This window comes from Bos grunniens, chromosome 2 (assembly GCF_055505025.1).
Source record: "Bos grunniens cultivar Pamir isolate PY7600 chromosome 2, Bosgru_T2T1.0, whole genome shotgun sequence".
NCBI lineage: Eukaryota > Metazoa > Chordata > Mammalia > Artiodactyla > Bovidae > Bos > Bos grunniens.
The window spans coordinates 17,003,828-17,023,676 of record NC_141166.1 but is presented as its reverse complement, the minus strand read 5'-3'; the positions used below and the strand labels follow the sequence as shown (position 1 = coordinate 17,023,676).

General features: G+C 38.6%; 1 protein-coding gene across 6 annotated transcripts in view; it reads left to right on the top strand.

Annotated features, from left to right (window-relative positions):
* DIS3L2 (DIS3 like 3'-5' exoribonuclease 2) overlaps nt 1-19,849 on the top strand; it is a 356,275-nt gene that overhangs the window by 141,367 nt on the left and 195,059 nt on the right. For all 6 annotated transcript variants that reach the window (XR_015140204.1, XM_086335398.1, XM_086335394.1 and 3 more), the window contains one exon: nt 19,230-19,403. Coding sequence is in view for 5 of the 6 variants with exons in the window: in XM_086335398.1 (XP_086191524.1) it covers nt 19,230-19,403 (174 nt within the window). In the remaining variant the exon portion in view is untranslated. The remainder of the gene's footprint in view (nt 1-19,229; nt 19,404-19,849) is intronic.

The following is a 19,849-nucleotide window of genomic DNA, read 5'->3' as shown; positions in this document are numbered from 1 at the left end:
GAGGTTTCACTTAATAGCATTAAATGTTAAATCTTCCTGCCAAAAGCAAGGGAAGGGTGCCATGTTTTTAGGGAAGCTTTCAGAAACCAGTCTCACTTAAGTATAGATTCTGTAGCCACAGAGCATCATCACCAGCCACTTCATTATCATCTGAAGAAGCTGCTGGAACCAGCTGTTTGAGCAAATGCTGTGCCTGTTTCTTTCTTACAATTGATGTTCATTTTGAAAGAGAAGCAGTATTAAGTTTTAGCTAAATTTGTAGCCCTTTATTATGGGTGGCATGCTTCACAGGAGATGAAAATGAAGGCATAAAAGCTAGAAGAGTTTGCTCTGATGCTACTCTCAGCCTGATTTGGTGCCTTACTGTTGTACAGGACGGACCCTCCTGGGAATGTTCCTTGGTTATGAGTGTCAACACAATGGATGGCCACCAAGTGCTGCCTTGATGAAGTTTATTCTCTGCTTAGCCTTTTATGGTTAGTGAAGTAAAGCAGGTCAAATCTGTGTGTCCTAATAATGCAATTTAAAATATACTATCCTGGGACATCCCTGGTGGTCCGGTGGCTAAGACCCTACACTCCCAATGCAGGGGGCCCAGGTTCGCTACCTGATTAGGGAGCTAGATCCCACATGTTACAACTAAAAGTTGGCATGCCACAGCTAAAATTTCCACATACAGCAACTAAGATCTCCTGGCACAGCCAAATAAATAAATAAAAATATACACTATCCTGGGCCACTTTCTCAGTGATTTGATTGATATGTTCTCAGAGACACTCAGGAGCAGTTGCACTTTCTTTTCTGTTCTCAAGTGATGTGATTGCAGTGTCATCATTTTGAAGCCTAACTCATTATCCAAAAGTGACGTCAACCCCTTGAGCCCTAAATAGCCCTTCTCAGCAGCTTGCCAGTTTCTCACCATCCGCTCAAAAGGCTCGATAATGGCTGTGCCACCTGGCCCTGGTGGTTGTGCCCGCCACACTTTGCTTGGCAGTGAAAAGGGAACATTTCATATCAAGGCAGGAAATCCAGCCTTGTCTTTATCTGCCTTTCTGTCATATCCCATTGTGTATACTTGATTGGGCTACTTCCTTAGTTTTTGAGCTGTAAGGGTGTAGTCAGGGTATAGTCAGGAAATCTTCACAGACTGAGTTTCTTATTGTTCAAATGGCCCTTCAGGTGCCATTACTTCATCAAATGATGAAGACTTACTTCATCAAAAACTCTTTTCTTGTGGGTAAAGTACAACAGTAATCAAAAAAGGAGTTGAGTCTTTGAAGCAGCAAGGACATTTGCTGAATCCAGAAAAATAATATTTTAAAATAATAACCATATGTTAATTGTCTTTTACGTACAAAAAATTGAAGATTCTCCTACTTAGATGGAAAGGTGTGCTTTTTCTCTACCTTCTTACTATAAGGATATTAAAAATTGTCTTTTATGGAAGTAAGCCTGTTAAAAAGTCTTTGTGGAAAAGAGAAAATTTATCTTCGGAAGTAAAGTGCGGCAAGTTTCCACGATGAAGTTCTCCGCTGACGTCTGTCTCACAGGGGGTGTGGGCCGCAGCTGTTGCACGTTGGTGGTCGCCTTGCCGTTTTGTTCTGGCTATCAGTTACTGATCTTCAGGAGCTGAGGTCACCGTTTCCCAACCAGAGCGTGCTGTGCTGTGACTGCCTGGGTTTCCTTTCTCATCCTTGCTAGGTTTTGACCAGGAGTGTGGAGGTAGTGCTTGCTACGGGTGTGAATATGTGTGGTTTGCTTCCATAGAAATCATGCCTCAAAACCAAGTTTAACCAAAAAGCCTTCCTTTTGAATTTGTTCTCTGCCCCAACACTCTATCCTTGAGAATTATTGAACCTCTACCTGTACAGTTGCCACGGATCATCCAAGTCCAAAGCCATTTACTTCATCTATAGTTAAATTCAGTTCACAAGACAGGTGTTAATCGTATGTGTAAGTCACTGCTATATGATGTGAGAAATACAAAGGTAAACAAGCCCTGGTTTCTTTAGAGAAATTATAGCCTAACGCAGAAGGACTTTACATAAATGTCATAGGATTAATTATTTTCTAGGAAATAGACTTCTGCTTGTACTAATTGAAGTGAAAGTGGCAATTGGTGTAAGGAACTGGTGGTTTGCCTAAAGCCCAGGGCAGCAAGTATAGCACATCTCATGGGGAACTCAGAACTAACAAAGTAGCAAGGGAAACACAGCTTCTGTCTAAACCACCCTGACCAGTCCAGCCACCACATGGTATCTTTTCTTTACCCCGTTCTGCACATGAGCTGTTTTTATTCTGCTCTTTTCCACACAGTAGCCATTTAACTTCTCAATAACATACATGGCCCCTAAATGGTACTGCCAGTCCTCTGCAGGTCACACACTGAAGTCTAGAGCACAGAATTTCTAGAGTAGAAAATCTTTATTGGTCTATTGAGACCGTTATTTGCTCAACAATTTTAAATAGAGGAGGCGGGGGTCCAAGGTCCCACAATCCACTACCTGATTATCAGGGACCATGGGACTCAACTCTCTGGCGTGGAATGTGAACAAAGCAGATGGATTGAATGGCCTGTCTTTTTAGCTCTATGTATAATACAAGGCAGAGTGCTATATGTTCTTCCTTAGGAATAAAATACTTTCCTGAAAGTGTAGAGAAGGTGGATGAAGGGGGAAATCTAGAGTTGTTTTTTGGAGAGTGGAAGCCTCTTTGCTAAAGAATCACTCTGATAAAAACCATATTTGACCACTAAAAAAAAAAAAGAATCACTCTGACTAGGAGTCCAGAGTAGGTGGGACGGGCCATGGCTGGAAGCAAGCTAGATGTCACTATGAGATGAGATGTGAGAACCTGAAGTGAAGGAGCTATACAGAGGGAATCAGAAGGAATGAAAAGAGTCAGGGGAGAGGAAGAAGCAAATTTTATCAGACATGGTGACCAGCTGGAAATGGGGCATGAAGGAGAAGGACAGAATCTTGAATGAACTCTCAGGCTTCTGATTGGGTGACTGGATAAATAATGATGATGGCATTTAATCACGATTCACTAAGAGCATCTTTATCTCTTGCTGTTCCCTTCACTTGTGCCTCATTGCTTGCTATTTCATTGTTAACTCTGTTCATAGCTCCAAACTTCTGCACATAGCACTTCCTTTCTCAGCAGTGGCTTTCTCCTCTCTGTAGTGTTTAGTGAAATACTCAACTTTTAAACTTACGTCAGTTATCTGCTCAGAGAGTGTTCCCTGACTGAGTCTTCTGTCATGGGTACTCCTGTCATTTCTAATAATACCACTCTTATAGCTCTTGTCTGTATTACAGTTGCTTGTGTAAGTTACTTACTTAGCCATGAGCTTCTTTAGGACAAGGATACTCAGTGAATGTTTACTGGCTGGTCAGATAGGTAGATGAAAATGATTTGGTGACCCCAGGGTCTTTAGCCATGTTGACTAGCAAGATATTGTACCATAAATCAAACTGGAAAACACGAGTGGTTTAGAACAGAAGGTGATGAGAACCAAGGTTCCTTAGCTTCAAAATCAACACTTGATAACAACATCCAATCAGTATATAAACTCAGGGGGAGAACCCCAAGTTTCGAATTTTTAACAAAAAGGTTAAGTAGAATATGCACATTAATAGAATACATAATTTCAGTAGCTTTGGAAGGGGCCTTCAGGAGGCCATCAGTCTTAGTGCCTCCATCAGTGTAAGCATGGCTTCTCTGGCACTCCCAGTAGCACCAAAGTGCCAATTAAGAAAAAAGAAAGAAAGAAAGTGAAGTTGCTCGGTCGTGTCCGACTCTTTGCGACCTCATGGACTGCAGCCTGCCAGGCTCCTCCATCCATGGGATTTTCCAGGCAAAAATACTGGAGTGGGTTGCCATTTCCTTCTCCAGGGGATCTTCCTGACCCAGGGATTGAACCCAGGTCTCCCACACTGCAGGCAGACTCTTTACCATCTGCACCACCAGGGTAGCCCATTTAAGGGGAGCCCAAAGAGTATTACAGTACTAGAGACTTCTGGTTGTTAAAAAGTTATTTTTTATTTTGTTCTTGGAATGGTCATGAGAGATTTCAGTTGAGCCCTATTCACCTATGTGTATGTATATATATCATATACCACACTTCCATGAATCTTAATCCTGTAATGCTATCAAAAGCCTAAAGGTAATCTGTTCTTAAGGAACTCTTACTGGCTTTAGGCATCACTGCTTTTTGCTATGCATCACAACATACTTAGTACTTTTTCTATTTAGTATTAGAACTCTTGTCCAAGATACTTAAAAAGCCACATTTGCTTCCTTGCTGGAATGATTTGTAACTATATAATCAGACTTACAGATTTAAGAGCTTCCCAACTCTCATAAAGGGATAACTAGAAAGTTTGGGATGGACATGTACACACTGGTATACTGAAAATGGATAACCAACGAGGACCTACTGTATAGCACGTGGAATTCTGCTCAGTGTTATGTGTCAGAGGGGAGTTTGGGGGAGGATGGACACTTGTATATATGCGTGTATGGCCGAGTCCTTTCACTGTCACCCAAAACTATCATAACATTGTTTGTTAATTGGCTACACCCCAATACAAAATAAAAAGTTTAATTAAAAAAAAAGAGCTTCCCAACTCTCTTAAATAATTTTTTCCTTTAGAAACTCTTACAGTGAAATCATGCCTGTATTATTTGTGAAATCTGTTCTCCTAAAGTCTAGAGTTTACAGTCCAAGCCTTTCCTCCCAGGATGTCATAAGCATGGAAGTACCAAGATCACTTTCTCCTAGATTGGTCATAGTTTCTTCTTCTGGAATATTTAAAGATAAATCTTGAAGAAGATGGAAAAGTTTTACAGCAACTACTGTGAAAAACATAACAGTGTCTCTTGGCAACACTGAAGACTGACTAAAGATCTATGGCATGAATTGACCTAGAACAAACTGACATATTTTATTTTATTAATACTATAAACTAGCAAAGTTTGGTAGCTTTGAGGCTTGAGAAAGAGGAAAATGAATAGGTCAGTGCATGTGCCGCATGGTTGAAAAAATTGGTGTTGAACATGGGATTGTCCAGGCTTAATGTCGTAGTACTACACATTTAAAGAGAGGGAATGGACGGCAGCTTGCACTGCAGAGAGGGACTGGGTGAGGTGAAAGGAGAAGGGGAGTTCTCATTGACGACGCGTGTGGTGGGGAGGGAAGTGGTTGATGGGGAAGGGGGTCTGTTCTGGTATCTTCTTCAACTCTTGCCTTTGTACCCTTAAGATTTCAGTAATCAGACCATCAGATACATTTGTTGACTGACAGAAGCAAATACTTTTACTCTTCTATTTAGGTTTGATAGATGCAAAATTTCTTATGTGGTAGATACGAATTTAGGAGGTAGACATTACATTAACGTGTATTTAGGAAGATGAAACAATAACTAGGTTGGTAGAAAAAAACAAACAGGATACATTGGTTTGTTTCATGGAAGCATAGCCTATAAGGTTAGTAAATTGAAAAAATAGCTCCATCCAGTCCTTCCCCCTGTGCGGAGTATTTCACCTTTTCAAGAGGATGTTCGTTGTCTGAAGACTTTCCTGAGGAAGAGGCTGTGTTATGTAATTCTGAAAACTTGTATTACCAAACTCAGACTTTGTAAGACCTTTTCAGGAGGAGTGACTCTGTCTTGGCTGGTGGACATGAAGCAAATTAGGCTGAGGAGGGAGCTCTTTCTGTGTGACTGTTGGGCTCTACCTCGTGGCTTCTGAGGACCCACTTTGGAAAAAGCTATGTAAGCAGCACTGAGAGCATCTTGGTCCAAACCAAACAAAAATAAAAGGAGTGGAAGAGAGTAGTCCTGATGCAGGCTTTGCTTCCGAATTGTTCCCTCCTTGCACCACGTGCAGTCATTAACACTTCTTCCACGGTTGTCAGCTTCATCCACAATCTTCTTGAAAATATTAAAGTACTAGAGAAGCTTAGCTACCATCAGCCTTCTCCTTTACCCCTTAAATGCTTTCAGCCTCCTCTTTGCTCCCTTCACATTGACGTTAAACTCTTTACTGTCAATCTTCTGGGCCTTCCCTAAAATCAAACGTTGTTGAGCCTTACTTCTCTTCCGCATTTTGTCATCACTGATCCGCCCGAGCTTTCTCTAAAATCCCCAATTCCTTACTTACTGACTTTTGCGGCATCATAATACTGAGCCAGAAAAGGGGAAATGATGTGTTCTTTTCTCTTGATTTTAGGAAATAATACCTAAAATAATACAGCCCAAGTATTTGCCACACTCTGTTTTCACTGTGTCTTGTTACCGAAGTTCTGAGCCCTAGATGAGGCCATGTTTATTGTTTTCCACTTGCAGGTTCTCAGGGATCGGATACCATTGTATCTGTTTGCATGGGGTTTCCAACATGGGCCAGTATGCGTGAAGGCGTGTGAGGGTGATAATGATAGTGACAATCACTGCAAGAGGGCAGGGCTGCCTTGCTGTGTGTAGCCGAGTTTTAAGGCTAAAACTTGATGAGAAGTTGTGATGGAAAAGGAGGATGAATGGCTTGCAACACCAGTGTTGACTGTTACCTTCCCAATTTTCTTTAAGGCCCAGGGGCCAATTTGTAGGACTTTCTTATCTTAATTTCTCCTGCCTGTAGCTGGTCTTTTCCCTCAGTAAGGTTTTAATGGCACATTACCCAGAACAGTGAACCCTAAAAATGCTGATGTGTATAGAATGTTTACATGTACACATAGCTCCCAACTGTAAGGAGCTAGAAATGTTTCAGCTCTGTCCTGATTAATTTTATAGTAGGACCCAGTTGTCATATCATGGATTGTGAATGGGAGCAGTATGTGTGGAAGAACTCTGGTGAATGAGGAAAATTGAGGTAGTGATCATTTAGATTATTCTAACTAGGAAAGCTTTCTCACATCTATTTGTTATTGCAGTAGCAAAAATTTTAGAAAATTTTAATTTTTTCCAGGACATATATGCTATATACTTAATATTATTTAAAATATATACTATAGAAAGTGAAAAATTTCCAGAATTTCATCCCCTGAAATAATCACTATTAAGGGTTTGGTATATATTTGTCTAAAATATTATTTTTAAAATATTTACTAACATCAATTGCAAAATATGTTTCACAGTTAAAAGAATACATGTAACATTTATGTGATTTTTGAGTTCTGGTATTTAAACCAACCCTTGAACTCACCACCCAGATTAAGGAATCTGTCACAATAGTGTTGAAGCTCCTTGTGTATTCCTCTCTATCCTAACCCTTAATGTTTTCCTAAGAGGTAACCATTGTCTCAGACATATGCTTTTCCTTATAATTTGCTCATATTTATATCCCTAAAAGTGTTAGTTTTGCTTGTTTCTGAACCTTATAAAAAATACAAGGCTACACATATTCTTCTGTGACTTGCCTTTTTTTCTTTTAACATTATGTTTCCAAGATGCATTCATATATTTCATTCATTTTAATTCATAATATTTCTATTTGCAGAAATATAATTTATTTATCTAGCAGTAAAGAGTAGGACTTGACTCAGCAACTGAACAAATGACAACAAATTACTAATGAGATTGAGCATCTTTTCATATATTTATAGTCATTATGTTTCCTCTCTTAGAGACTATCTTTGTGTCTTTCCTCATATTTTTTCCACAGTTAATTTTTTGTTTAGATAATTTAGATTTACAGAAATTGCAAAAATGGTAGAGAGTTCCTATGTTCTTTACCTAGCTTTTCCTTATGTGAACATCTTATTATAGAATATTTGTCAAAACTAAGAAATTAACCCTGGTACAATACTATTATATAAAGTATAGAATTTATTCAGATCTTATCAGTTTTTCTACTAACCCCCTTTTTCTGTTCGAGAATCTGGTAGGATTCTACTTTGCAGTTGTCATGTCACTGTAGTTTTTCCAATTTGTGACCATTTCTCAGCCTTGTCTTCCGTTGACGATTTTGAAGAGTACTGGTCAGTTTTGTAGAATGTTTCTCAGTTTGTGTTTGTCTAATGTTTTCTCATGGCTGGATTCAGCTTAAGCATTATTGAGAAGGATACCACAAAATGAAGTGCAGCATATCAGTGGGTACATGATATCAGTATGTATACTGGTGATGTTGACCTTGATCACTTGACTAAGGAGTTATCTGCCAGGATTCCTAACTTTATTATTTTCCCTTATAAATATACTATTTAATATACTTGGGACTTTGTAATTCTCTTTTCTTAAAATTTTACCCACTCATGTTAGCATTCTTTTTAAATTGGCCTCTTTGTCATTTGATTTTCTGGAGTTAAAAAAAAAACCTAGAAAGTAGCCTTTTAGCAGTTAATAATATGGAAAACACCTTTTCCTTGGTTTGTGAATTGTCTGTTCATGTTGTTAATGTTGACTTCTGAAAAGCAGGCACTTAAATTGCATTTTTTAGCTTTTTGGTGCTTGTGTATAAAGTTATAATTAATTTTTAAAGTTATAATTAATTTTTGTTTATTAATCCTTTATCCAGCCTCATTGCTAAATCCCCTTATTAATTTTAATACTTTGGATATAATTTCCTTTGGATTTTTTCTGTAGGTAATCATATCATTGGTAAACAGATTTGTTTCTTTCATTCAAATCCCTAAAATATTTCTTTTTCAAGTCTTCTTGAACTGGCAACTCATAATTAAAGAAGTGATATTTTCCACATCAGTAAGTAATGTCAGGTCAATTTTGAGTGAAAGAAATAGTAGCAGGCATTTTTTTTCTTGTTCTTGGTTCTTTGATATGTTAATATTAATAACTTTGCTAATGTGGCAGCTGGTTATCAAAGGACTCAGGTGTTTACTTAGGTCCACGACTTTGGGTTTTATTTGGTTGTATTTTACCATCTTCAGTTTTCTTCTTTTCCTTTGGAGTTTCAAGTAAGGAATAGAATACATTTTTTCCAGGCTCGAGAGCATTCATTTGTTTATTTATTCATTCAACCATCTTTTACTGGGCTCTTAAGATGAACAGAGTCTCAGTGTAAGATACAGAAACAAAGAAATGTGTATTCCCTCTAGGATGATTCTCCTCATCTATTAATAAATAAGAGATGTACCTAAAGCATTGTTAGGCAGCTGGAAAGAGGCATGTTCCAGAAAGGAAATAGAACCAAAGGAGAGTAATAGTTCTGAGGAGAGAGATCTGCTCTGGGGGAGGAATGACTCCATAGCCTTGCTGCTATATTCTGTGAAGGTGAATGAGCTTGTTTTGTTTTGTGGGCCTAGTTCAACATGGAAGTCATAAAGGAAGTGCCTTTAAGATAGAGATACATTGCTTAAGGAAGGAGCTGTATAGCCCTTTTATGCTCTAGAACCAGCAGTACCATGTCAGTATGTCATGGATTTGTTGTTCAGTTGCTCAGTTGTGTCCAACTATTTGTGACCCCATGGACTGCAGCACACCAGGCCTCCCTGTCCATCACCAACTCCTGGAGTTTACTCAAACTCATGTCCATTGAGTTGGGGGTGCCATCCAACCATCTCATCCTCTGTCGTCCCCTTTTCCTCCTGCCTTCAATCTTTCCCAGCATCAGGGTCTTTTCTAAGGTGTCAGTTCTTTGCATCAGGTGGCCAAAGTATTCTAGGTTCAGGTTCAGCATCAGTCCTTCCAATGAATATTCAGAACTGATTTCCTTTAGGATTGATGGGTTTGATCTCTTTGTAGTCCAAGGGACTCGCAAGAATCTTCTCCAGCACCACAGTTCAAAAGCAGCGCTCAACCTTCTTTATAGTCCAGCTCTCACATCCATACATGACTACTGGAAAAAATCATAGCTTTGGGTATATGAACCTTTATTGGCAAAGTAATGTCTCTGCTTTTTAATATGCTGTTTAGGTTGGTCATAGCTTTACTTCTAAGGAGCAAGCGTCTTTTAATTTCATGGCTGCAATCACCATCTGCAGTGATTTTAGAGCCAAAGAAAATAAAGGTCTCTCACTGTTTCCATTGTTTCCGCATCTATTTGCCATGAAGTGATGGAACCGGATGCCATAATCTTTGTTTTTTGAATGTTGAGTTTTAAATCAACTTTTTCACTCTCCTCTTTCACTTCCATCAAGAGGCTCTTTAGCTCCTCTTCACTTTGTGCCATAAGGGTGGTCTCATCTGCATATCTGAGGTTATTGATACTTCTCCTGGCAATCTTGATTCCAGCTTGTGGCTCCTCCAGACCGGCATTTCACATGGTGTACTCTGCATAGAAGTTAAGCAGGGTAACAATATACAGCCTTGATGTGCTCCTTTCCCAATTTGGAATCAGTCAGTTGTTCCATGTCTGGTATTAACTGTTGCTTCTTGACCTGCATACAGGTTTCTCAGGAGGGGGTAAGGTAGTCTGGTATTCCCATCTCTTTCAGAATTTTCCACAGTTTGTTGTGATCCACATAGTCAAAGGCTTTAGCATAGTCAATGAAGCAGATGTTTTTCTGGAATTCTCTTGCTAGCAATTTTCGATGATCCAACAGATGTTGGCAATTTGATCTCTCCTTTTCTAAATACAGCTTGAACATCTGGAAGTTCTCGGTTCATGTACTGTTGAAGCCCAGCATAGAGAATTTTGAGCATTACTTTGCTAGCATGTGAAATGAGTACAATTGTGCATTAGTTTGAACATTCTTTGGCGTTGCCCTTTTCTGGGATTGGAATGAAAACTGACCTTTTCCAGTCCTGTGGTCACTGCTGAGTTTTCCAAATTTGCTGGCATATTAAGTGTAGCACTTTAACAGCATCATCTGTTAGGATTAGAAATAGCTTAGTTGGAATTCCATTACCTCCGCTAGCTTTGTTCATAGTGATGCTTCCTAAGGCCCACTTGACTTCGCATTCCAGGATGTCTGGTTCTAGGTGCATGATCACACCATTGTGGTTATTTGGGTCATTAAGATCTTTTCTGTACAGTTCTTCTGTGTATTCTTGCCACCTCTTCTTAATATCTTCTGCTTCTGTTAGGTCCATACTGTTTCTGTCCTTTATTGTGCCCATCTGTGTATGTATGAAATATTCCCTTGGTGTCTCCAATTTTCTTGAAGATATCTCTAGTCTTTCCCATTCTATTATTTTCCTCTATTTCTTTCCATGTTCGCTTTGGAAGACTTTATTTCTCCGTACTATTCTTTGGAACTCTGCATTCATATGGGTATATCTTTCCTTTTCTTCCTTGCCTTTTACTTCTCTTCTTTTCTTAGCCCTTTGTAAGACCTCCTCAGGCAACCATTTTGCCTTTTTGCATTTCTTTTTCTTGGGAATGGTTTGATCACCCCCTCCTGTACAGTGTCACGAACCTCCATCCATAGTTCTTCAGACACTCTATCAGATCTAATCCCTTGTCTCTATTTGTCACTTGCACTGTATAATTGTAAGGGGTTTGATTTAGGTCATACTTGAGTTTCCTGGTGGTTTTCTCTACTTTCTCCAATCTAAATCTGTATTTTGCACTAAGGCATTCATGATCTGAGCCACAGTCAGCACCTGATCTTGTTTCTGCTGACTGTATAGAGCTTCTCCTTCTTCGGCTGCAAAGAATATAATCAGTCTGATTTCGGTATTGACCATCTGGTGATATCCATTTGTAGAGTCATCTCTCTGTGTTGTTGGAAGACGGTGTTTGCTATGACCAACGAGTTCTCTTGGCAGAACTCTGTTACCCTTTGCCCTGCTTCATTTGGTACACCAAGGCCAAATTTGCCTGTTACTCCAGGTATCTAGGAAATGGCAACCCACTCCAGTGTCCCCGTCCAGGGACGGGGGAGCCTGGTGGGCTGCCGCCTATGGGGTCACACAGAGTCGGACACGACTGAAGTGACTTAGCAGTAGCAGCAGCAGCCAGGTATCTCTTTACTTGAACAACAACAATAAAGTTGGTTTTTAAGAGAATGGGCCAGACATTTTGATGCAACATTGAGTCATATTGTCCTAAAGCAACTGTTTCCATTTTTGCAGACAGTGAATGAAAGACAGAAATTACTTAGAAAGCTGTAATATTTGAGCTCTAACAGATGAAAGTTACTTTCAGTATTCATATAAAATAAAATTTACAACTGAAATAAAAATATAAAACAGATCCTTCTGTAAGAGGAAAATATACAGTGTATAAATCGATTCTCTACTAGATTCTGCTTTTGTTTAGATCCTAAGACATTATGGATTTTAGAGTGACAGCAGAATTCATAAGTAGGCAGCATATGATTCTTTCTGGGGCATCTAAGTTCTGAATGCATCTAAGTTTAATGCTGACCTGTTAGATTTTTATCTCCTGCAAGCTGTTTAGTCTATGCTGCTATCACATATATCTCAAGTGAATATCCATAATAAATTATTTAAATATGGCACTTGAGAAACGTTTTCTGGAACTTAATAAAAATAAATATTAATTACTACTAATAGAAACTTGGATGCACGATACTGGATGCTTGGGGCTGGTGCACTGGGACGACCCAGAGGGATGGTATGGGGAGGGAGGAGGGAGGAGGGTTCAGGATGGGGAACACATGTAAACCTGTGGCGGATTCATTTCGATATTTGGCAAAACCAATACAATATTATAAAGTTTAAAAATAAAATAAAATTTAAAAAAAGAAAAAGAAACTTGGAGTCATTGATCGCAGTTGGAGGCCCTAATCAAAATATAATTTCATCTTTATGAGCCATGTTCCAATTTCAATGAACAATTCAAGATTCTTTGGACTTAGAATAGAGCCTGGTGAAAAAAATATTGCCAGAACACAAAGCAAGAATAAAATTAAATGAGATGAAAGATAAAGTGTTTTTTTCTTTAAATGTCAGCAAAGGGCCGATGATTGCTGTGACTTGTTCTGACAAATACTAGGTCCATCATCACCTGCTTGCTTTTGTCCTTTCTTTTCACCTTCTCACCCCAGTGGAAGTGGATACAGCACTCAGCACTAGTCTTTTTTTATTTTATTAATGTTACATTTATTAATATGATACAGTAACATTATATATTGTTATTTTTTAAAACTTAATTTGACAACCAGGAGTCTAATGATTTTGTATTAAACAGCTTCTTACCCAGAATGGCACAACGTATAATACTTTCTAGTATTTTTTATGCAACTTTGCTTTGTTTTTGCAATGGTTTCTTTAGCAGATTTTCACCCAATTCGTGGCCACAGTCATAATTATGCTTATATACGTATCTATAAAGATAGAGCATAGGAAAATACTCTGAGAGCAGAATAAGTACAAAACAAGAAACTATGTTGAAATACATAGAAATAACATATGTGTGCATGATACAGATGGAAAAGTCAGGGCAGATGACTTGGCAAACATTTACAAAACATTTGTTTTCATCCAAACATAAGGCACAATGCAAAAATGTTAGCACTAGTCTTCTTTTGGAAAATTTCTCCCTCTCTTGGTAGACTTGTTTTCACTTAGTAGTCTTTCAGAAAGGGTTTGTGAGAATTATATTCCCTGAGTTCTTGCGTGTTAAAAAACCCCCAAAAACTTCATCTTTAAGTCCACAAACTTCAGTGATAATTTTCTGTATTAGTTTTTCCTGAGACATGGCATACCATGTCTGTAAAATTTCTTTGATTTCAGGGAAATGGTCTTATGATATTTTGGAAAATGCTTTCTGTTTCATATATGTAGTTCCTTCCTTCAGGAGTATAAGTCATGCCAAAATTTGTTCTCCTTCATTTGCCTTTCATATCTGTTTTCCCTATAATCTTTTCACACTCTTTGCATAATACTTTCTAATTTCATTTTTCCCCCACTTCTTTCAGACTTTTCTCTATGAGTCTTATTTTTTCAGATAGTGTCAGTTCTTCATTAATTTTATTTTTCCTTTCTACTTATTTCCTATTTCCTAGACATAGTTAGAAAACTAGAAATCACACTAGTTTTTATTTCCTTTTGTGAAATTTATTTCTTATGCACTTGGATCTTTACTTTGAGCTGTTCTTTAGTGGTGATATTTTCATAAAATTTTTGAGTTCTTGCTAGCATCTCTGGTTGTTAGTAATTTATGTGTCTGCATGCATGTAAACTATGTTTTATTCTTCTCCCATTTCTCTTGCCTCTTTCTTCCTGTTTACATGAAGTATTTTTTTAATAGAACACCTGGAATGGCTCTTCTTCCTGCCTCCCACCCCATCTTTAATGAGTTCTTAGATTTTAGTGTTATATTTTTAAAGTTGGATATTACAAAATGCCTTCTGCTCAGGCATTTAAGCCCTCCATTACAAGCATAAGATAATTAGTTTTGACCACTGCAACCTCACCAAGTAGGAATAGGATGGCCACTGTATTTAAAGGCAGCCTCACAAAAACTGAGACTCTTACCACGTGTCAGAATGTGTTTCTTTTCATATTCTCTAATAAATGCTATATGATCTGCTTTGTTGTTTATGCTTCTCCCAGAAACTGTGTATGCTGTTGGATTATATGTATGGTTAATTATTTTACATGGTATTTAATACTATGGGGAGAATCATGTGAAATTGTGTTTTCTAGGTAAAACATGGTCAAATATATTGGTAATTTCATGTGTCTCAATATATGATTATCTTCTTTACATCATTACTTGCTACCTTTGAATCCTTATTTCTGAATCATCTCTCAGCTGACTTGAATTGCAAATAGTTTTTTTAGAAAATATTTTTTCGCTGTGTCTGGTCTTAGTTGAGGCAGAAATTGTTGACTACAAAATATTGAATGAGATAACATAATAAGCTTGAACAGTATTTGATAAATCTATGGATTATGATGCTTATATAAGCAGGGTGGGTAGAACAAATGAAGACGGTCAAGCCAAACCCAGGTTTAGTGTTTCTTTTAATGGAGAAAGATTACTGCCCTCTCCATCAGAGAAGAGCTCAGCAAACTTCATCTGCCTTCAGCAGGTTGGTGGGTCCTCCTGCCATGGTTCTGTATTGGAGGCTCAGAGTTGGTTGCTGCTGCTGGAAAACTGGCATCCTCTAAGTGTGGTGGCCTGGTTGTCGTTGGTGAGAGGAAGCTCATGTGTGGAGCTCATTTCCTGCTACCAGGTACTTTGTTCTGATGCCAGTTGAGCAAACACTGCAGTGCCTGGGGAAGGGGGTTGGTTGACATTTTCAAGGTAGATCATCTTGCCCCCACAGTGAGAGTCTTATGCTGAGCATTCTCATGGAACACAAATAGCTATACTCTAGGCCCATTTCTCCATGTCTGTCCCTCAGATGTCTTTGTCACCAGTCCTCCAATCTTTCTTCTTTCAGGTCCCTATCCATCTGGCTAAACTTGTAGCCACTGCCCATCAGGCCATCTTTCTTCAGCCAAAGTAGCCCATGGATGTATTGCTTCAAGTTCTACCTGCAGGGAGGAAGTTTCTGCTCCACTGTCTTTTCAGAGACCATCCCTTAGAATGGATATACTACCAGAGTCCACTTATGATTCGTGACAATGAAAGGTCAGTTGGAACTAGGCATCCAAGGTACTCAGACCTTTCTGCATCTTCCTGTATCTTGTATTTCTTAATCTTGTATTTCATGTATATATATATATATATATATGAAATATATATCATATAATATATATCTATATATACATATATAGATAAATATATATGGTTTGGTTCTTTTGAGGCTTACTCTTTCTGATAAGTATTCCTACTTTTCATGTAAGAGATTTGGTGAGACTCTGAATTTAATGATGGTAGTGATTTATCACCCTTTGATTTTTGTTTATTTGCTGTCTTAGCCTGGAAGCTGCAATAGACTCAGAAAACTTTTTTGATATACATAGGAAGTCACTGAGTTTCCATCTTAGCCTGAAATTAAGACTTTAGAGGTTGAGCACATAGTTCTTTTGTTTCTATCCTCTTTTCAGGTTTTCCACATCTCTCACTGTTTCTGTGAGCTTTTGGTATCTTTCCAAAAACTTTCTTTTCAAACCAGAGTTAGTTTCTCATGCTTACACCAAGAACCAGACAAACATGTTTGTATTAGGAAATGGGTGTAGAGAACAGAACCTTAGGAACCTGTGAGAATAATTAATTCTTTAAGTGGGTTGGACGTAACTCATGTCCCACTTGATTTTCAAAATACGAATCAGTCTCCAAAATGTCCTTTAAACTTAAAAGGCGTTGACAACAGATTTCCCAGATCCTCAACAGGAACTTCATTCTAGAGAATGAGGATAATACACAGATAATAATGTTGTCATTTTGAAAATTAGTGAGACCTGAGTTTTTAACTATCTGGATCCTTGGTTGCAAAATAAGAGAAAACAACTGTGGTTGAAAAAGGAATTTATTAGAGGGATACTGAAGGGTTCATAGTAACAGTGAGAGTCTTGAATGTCCTGAGAAAGTTATGGGAAGGAAGAAAGGCCAACCTGGAAAGCCAAGAGCAAGGTCTAGCCATTGTCTTTTATCAGGATTAGTTTGGTCACGATGGCAGTGGTTCTTACCACTTGCAAGACAGCATTGCCACTGGGCACTGCTGCCACCACTGCTTTCACTGGCAGCCCTGTAGCCACCACGAATGGGTCCTAAGCACCCCTTTGTCTTTGTGTCACTCTCTTCACATTCAAAGCCTTGAGCTGAAGCAGAGTCTAAGTAGGAAGCTGCTCATTTCTGTAATGGGAATTATACTCCTTTGGCCCACTCACATGCAATGTGGAAGTCTTTCTCATTTGCATTCCTTTTCTTCATTTTCTTGCCTTATGGTTCTTACTGGGACATCTGATACCATGTTTGGTACTATTGGTGAACAGTACCAACCGAACCAAAGAGAGTGAACTTGTTTTCTTCCTGATCTTGAGGAAAGCATTTAGACTTTCTCTGTTAAATTGAAGATGTTCCTGTTCATTACTCATTTGCTGAGTGTTTTGGTCATAAATAGATGTTGAATTTTGTCAAATTTTTTTTTTATTCTGTTGAGATGATTGTATGTATTTTTTCATTGTTTGCTAGCTGAGTAATTAAATAGAGTAAATTTTTGAATGTCGGACAGATCTTGAATTATTTGGCCCTTTTATATATTGCTGAACTCTGTTTGCTAATATTTCATAAGAATTTTAAGTCTGTTTTTCATGAGGGATATTGATCTCATGAATCTTTTGTCTCATTTTGGTATCAGAGTAATGCTGGCTTCATAAAACTAGTTAGGAAGTGTTCCGTCCTATTCTATATTCTGAAAGAGTTTGTGTGAAGTTAGTATGAATTCTTTCATAAAGACTTGGTAGCATTCTCCAGTGAAACCATTTGGGCCTGCATTTTGTCTTTGTGGAAATATTTTAAACTATGAATTTGGTTTCTTTAGTAGATGAAGGGATATATAGTGTTGGTATCTCCTTGACTAGTCTTAGGCAGTGTGTGTCTTTCATGGAATTTATCCATTTCATCCAAGTTATTGGATTTATTGGCCTAAAGTCATTTATAATTCCCTTATTATTATTTTAATGCTCAAAAGATCTATAATAATGAAAACTTATTCCTTATTTTTCTTGATCAGCCTCACCAGAAACTTACCTATTTTATTTTCTTTTCAAAGAATCAGCTTTTGATTTTATTGGTTTTCTTTATTATTTATTAGTTTTCTAGTCATTGATTTTTATTTCTTTATTATGTCCTTCCTTCTGCTTACCTGGGATCTAGTTTGCTTTTCTTTTTTCAGTTTTTTAAGATAGAATTTTAGTTCACTGACTCATTTCTTCTTTTCTAATATGAGCATTTAATGCTGTAAGTTTTCCTCACAGCACTGCTTTAGCTGCATCTCACAAATATTGATATATTGTATTTCATTCAGTTCAAAATATTTTCTAATTCTCTTTTTATTTCTTCATTAACCCATGGGTTATTTAATTTTCATATATTCATGGATCTACCAGATAGCTTTCTTTCATTTTTTTTCCCATGTATTTTTGCTGTCTTTTTGATATGATTTGTGGGAAATCACCACCTAACTTTGAGAAGAGGCACTGGTCTGAGCCACCATTGTATGTGAAATGCCCACAGGCTGCCTCAAGCCTGTGCTGGTGGGCAGGTGTATGTATCAGCAGTGGGCTGCTCTCTCTTGGCTGGCATATGAGAAGTGGGGCCAACCGTTCTACCACCACTGCCATGTTCCAGGATTGAGGCCGAAAATTTGTTAAAAGTCTGCATATAAGGCAACCACGTTCCCAGTCCTCCTATACCACTGTGTACCTATGAACTCTAGTACCCAGGCATCTACCCTCATATAAGGAAACAGAATCTTCTTCAAAGAAATCACGTGGCCCCAGAGAAGGCCCTAACGCCAGAGCTAAACTCCTTGCAGGAATTACTGAAGGTAGATTCCTGGGTCACCCTGGTGGATGAATAGACCTATGCAGTGGAGGAGGTAGCCAACTCTGGTCTCCTCAACACTCTCAACAAAGGCAGCTGATTTAAGACTCATTTCGTATTTCCTATTGACTATCAGCATTCACCACTTAACTTTAGACTTGGCTGTATGTGGCATGCCAGTACTTACAAGAATGGAGGGTTATCAGTTTTGATGTTTGTGTAGATGACTCACAGATAAAGAGTAAGATCAGCCTTCTAAAAGATGGAACCCTACTCATAGTGACAGGACTGTCCTGTTCAATACAGTCTTACTTTTAATGGTCCAGGACCCTAAAATGTGAATGATCATTTGCTGGGTGACTGGATTAAAGATAACTTCAGTTTTCTTCTTGGTATATTTCTATCTTTTCTATTAATAACTTCTCTAAAGTGAATATATATAGCTTTTGTGTTCAGACAAAACGTCTTAAACCATTAAGGCAAAAATTAGTAGTTGTGAAATAAATGAAAACATCAGATCTGATTTAGTGAGCATGACGTAAGGTATAATCAGTGTGAAACTAGTGATTTAACAGCAAACTGGGTTGATCAGAATTGTCTCTAAAGGTGTTTACAAGAGAAGTAATTGACAAAAGCTTTCACTTCTCCACGAAGAACAACTGCAGGAGTCCCACAGAGGGTTGTCTGGCCCTTCTCCGTGGGTCAGCATTCCTGAGGAAAGGTAACAGTACACTGTAATCATGGCATTAACAAGACAAGAGTATCCTAAGCTCTTCGGCTTGGCCCCCTGTTCATTCACTGGTGATGGTGTTCCTGCCGGGGGAGGGGCAGGAGAGTTCGAAAGACAACCTTAACTTGAGAGAGGAGACAGGTTGCCCACGTTCCATTACTAACACAGTCTTTCCTGTCCATCCCGTACACAGGCAGCTGGCAAAGAGTCTTGGACAGGCTGGTGAAATTGAGCCTGAAACAGAAGGGATACTTACAGAATATGGTGTGGATTTCTCTGATTTCTCTTCAGAAGTTTTAGAATGCCTCCCTCAGGGCCTGCCTTGGACAATACCACCAGAGGAATTCAGCAGGAGAAGAGATTTAAGGTAAATATCTGAAACCCTTTAAAAAATGACACGTTTTCTACCTTTCTGTCTTCTGACTTAACTTTCTGAGGAGCTGGCCTCAGATGTTGCCATCTTTCCACCAACGCTCAAGTTCCGTACAATTGAAACTCAAGTGCTCTGTACCAGAGGTTGACCAGTCATGCCTTGTGAGCTAAACCTAGCCTATTGCCTGTTTACTTACAGCCTGTGAGCTAAGAAGGCTTCCTAGGTGGCTCAGTGGTAAACAATCCATCTGCCAATGCAGGAGACACCAGAGACGTGGGTTCCATCCCTGGGTCGGGAAGATCCCCTAGAGAAGGAAATGGCAACCCACTCCAGTATTCTTGCCTGGAAAATCCCATGGACAGAGGATCTTGTTAAGCCACAGCCCATGGAGTTGCAAAGAGTCAGACGTGACTGAGCACACTTGCATGCACTTGTGAGCT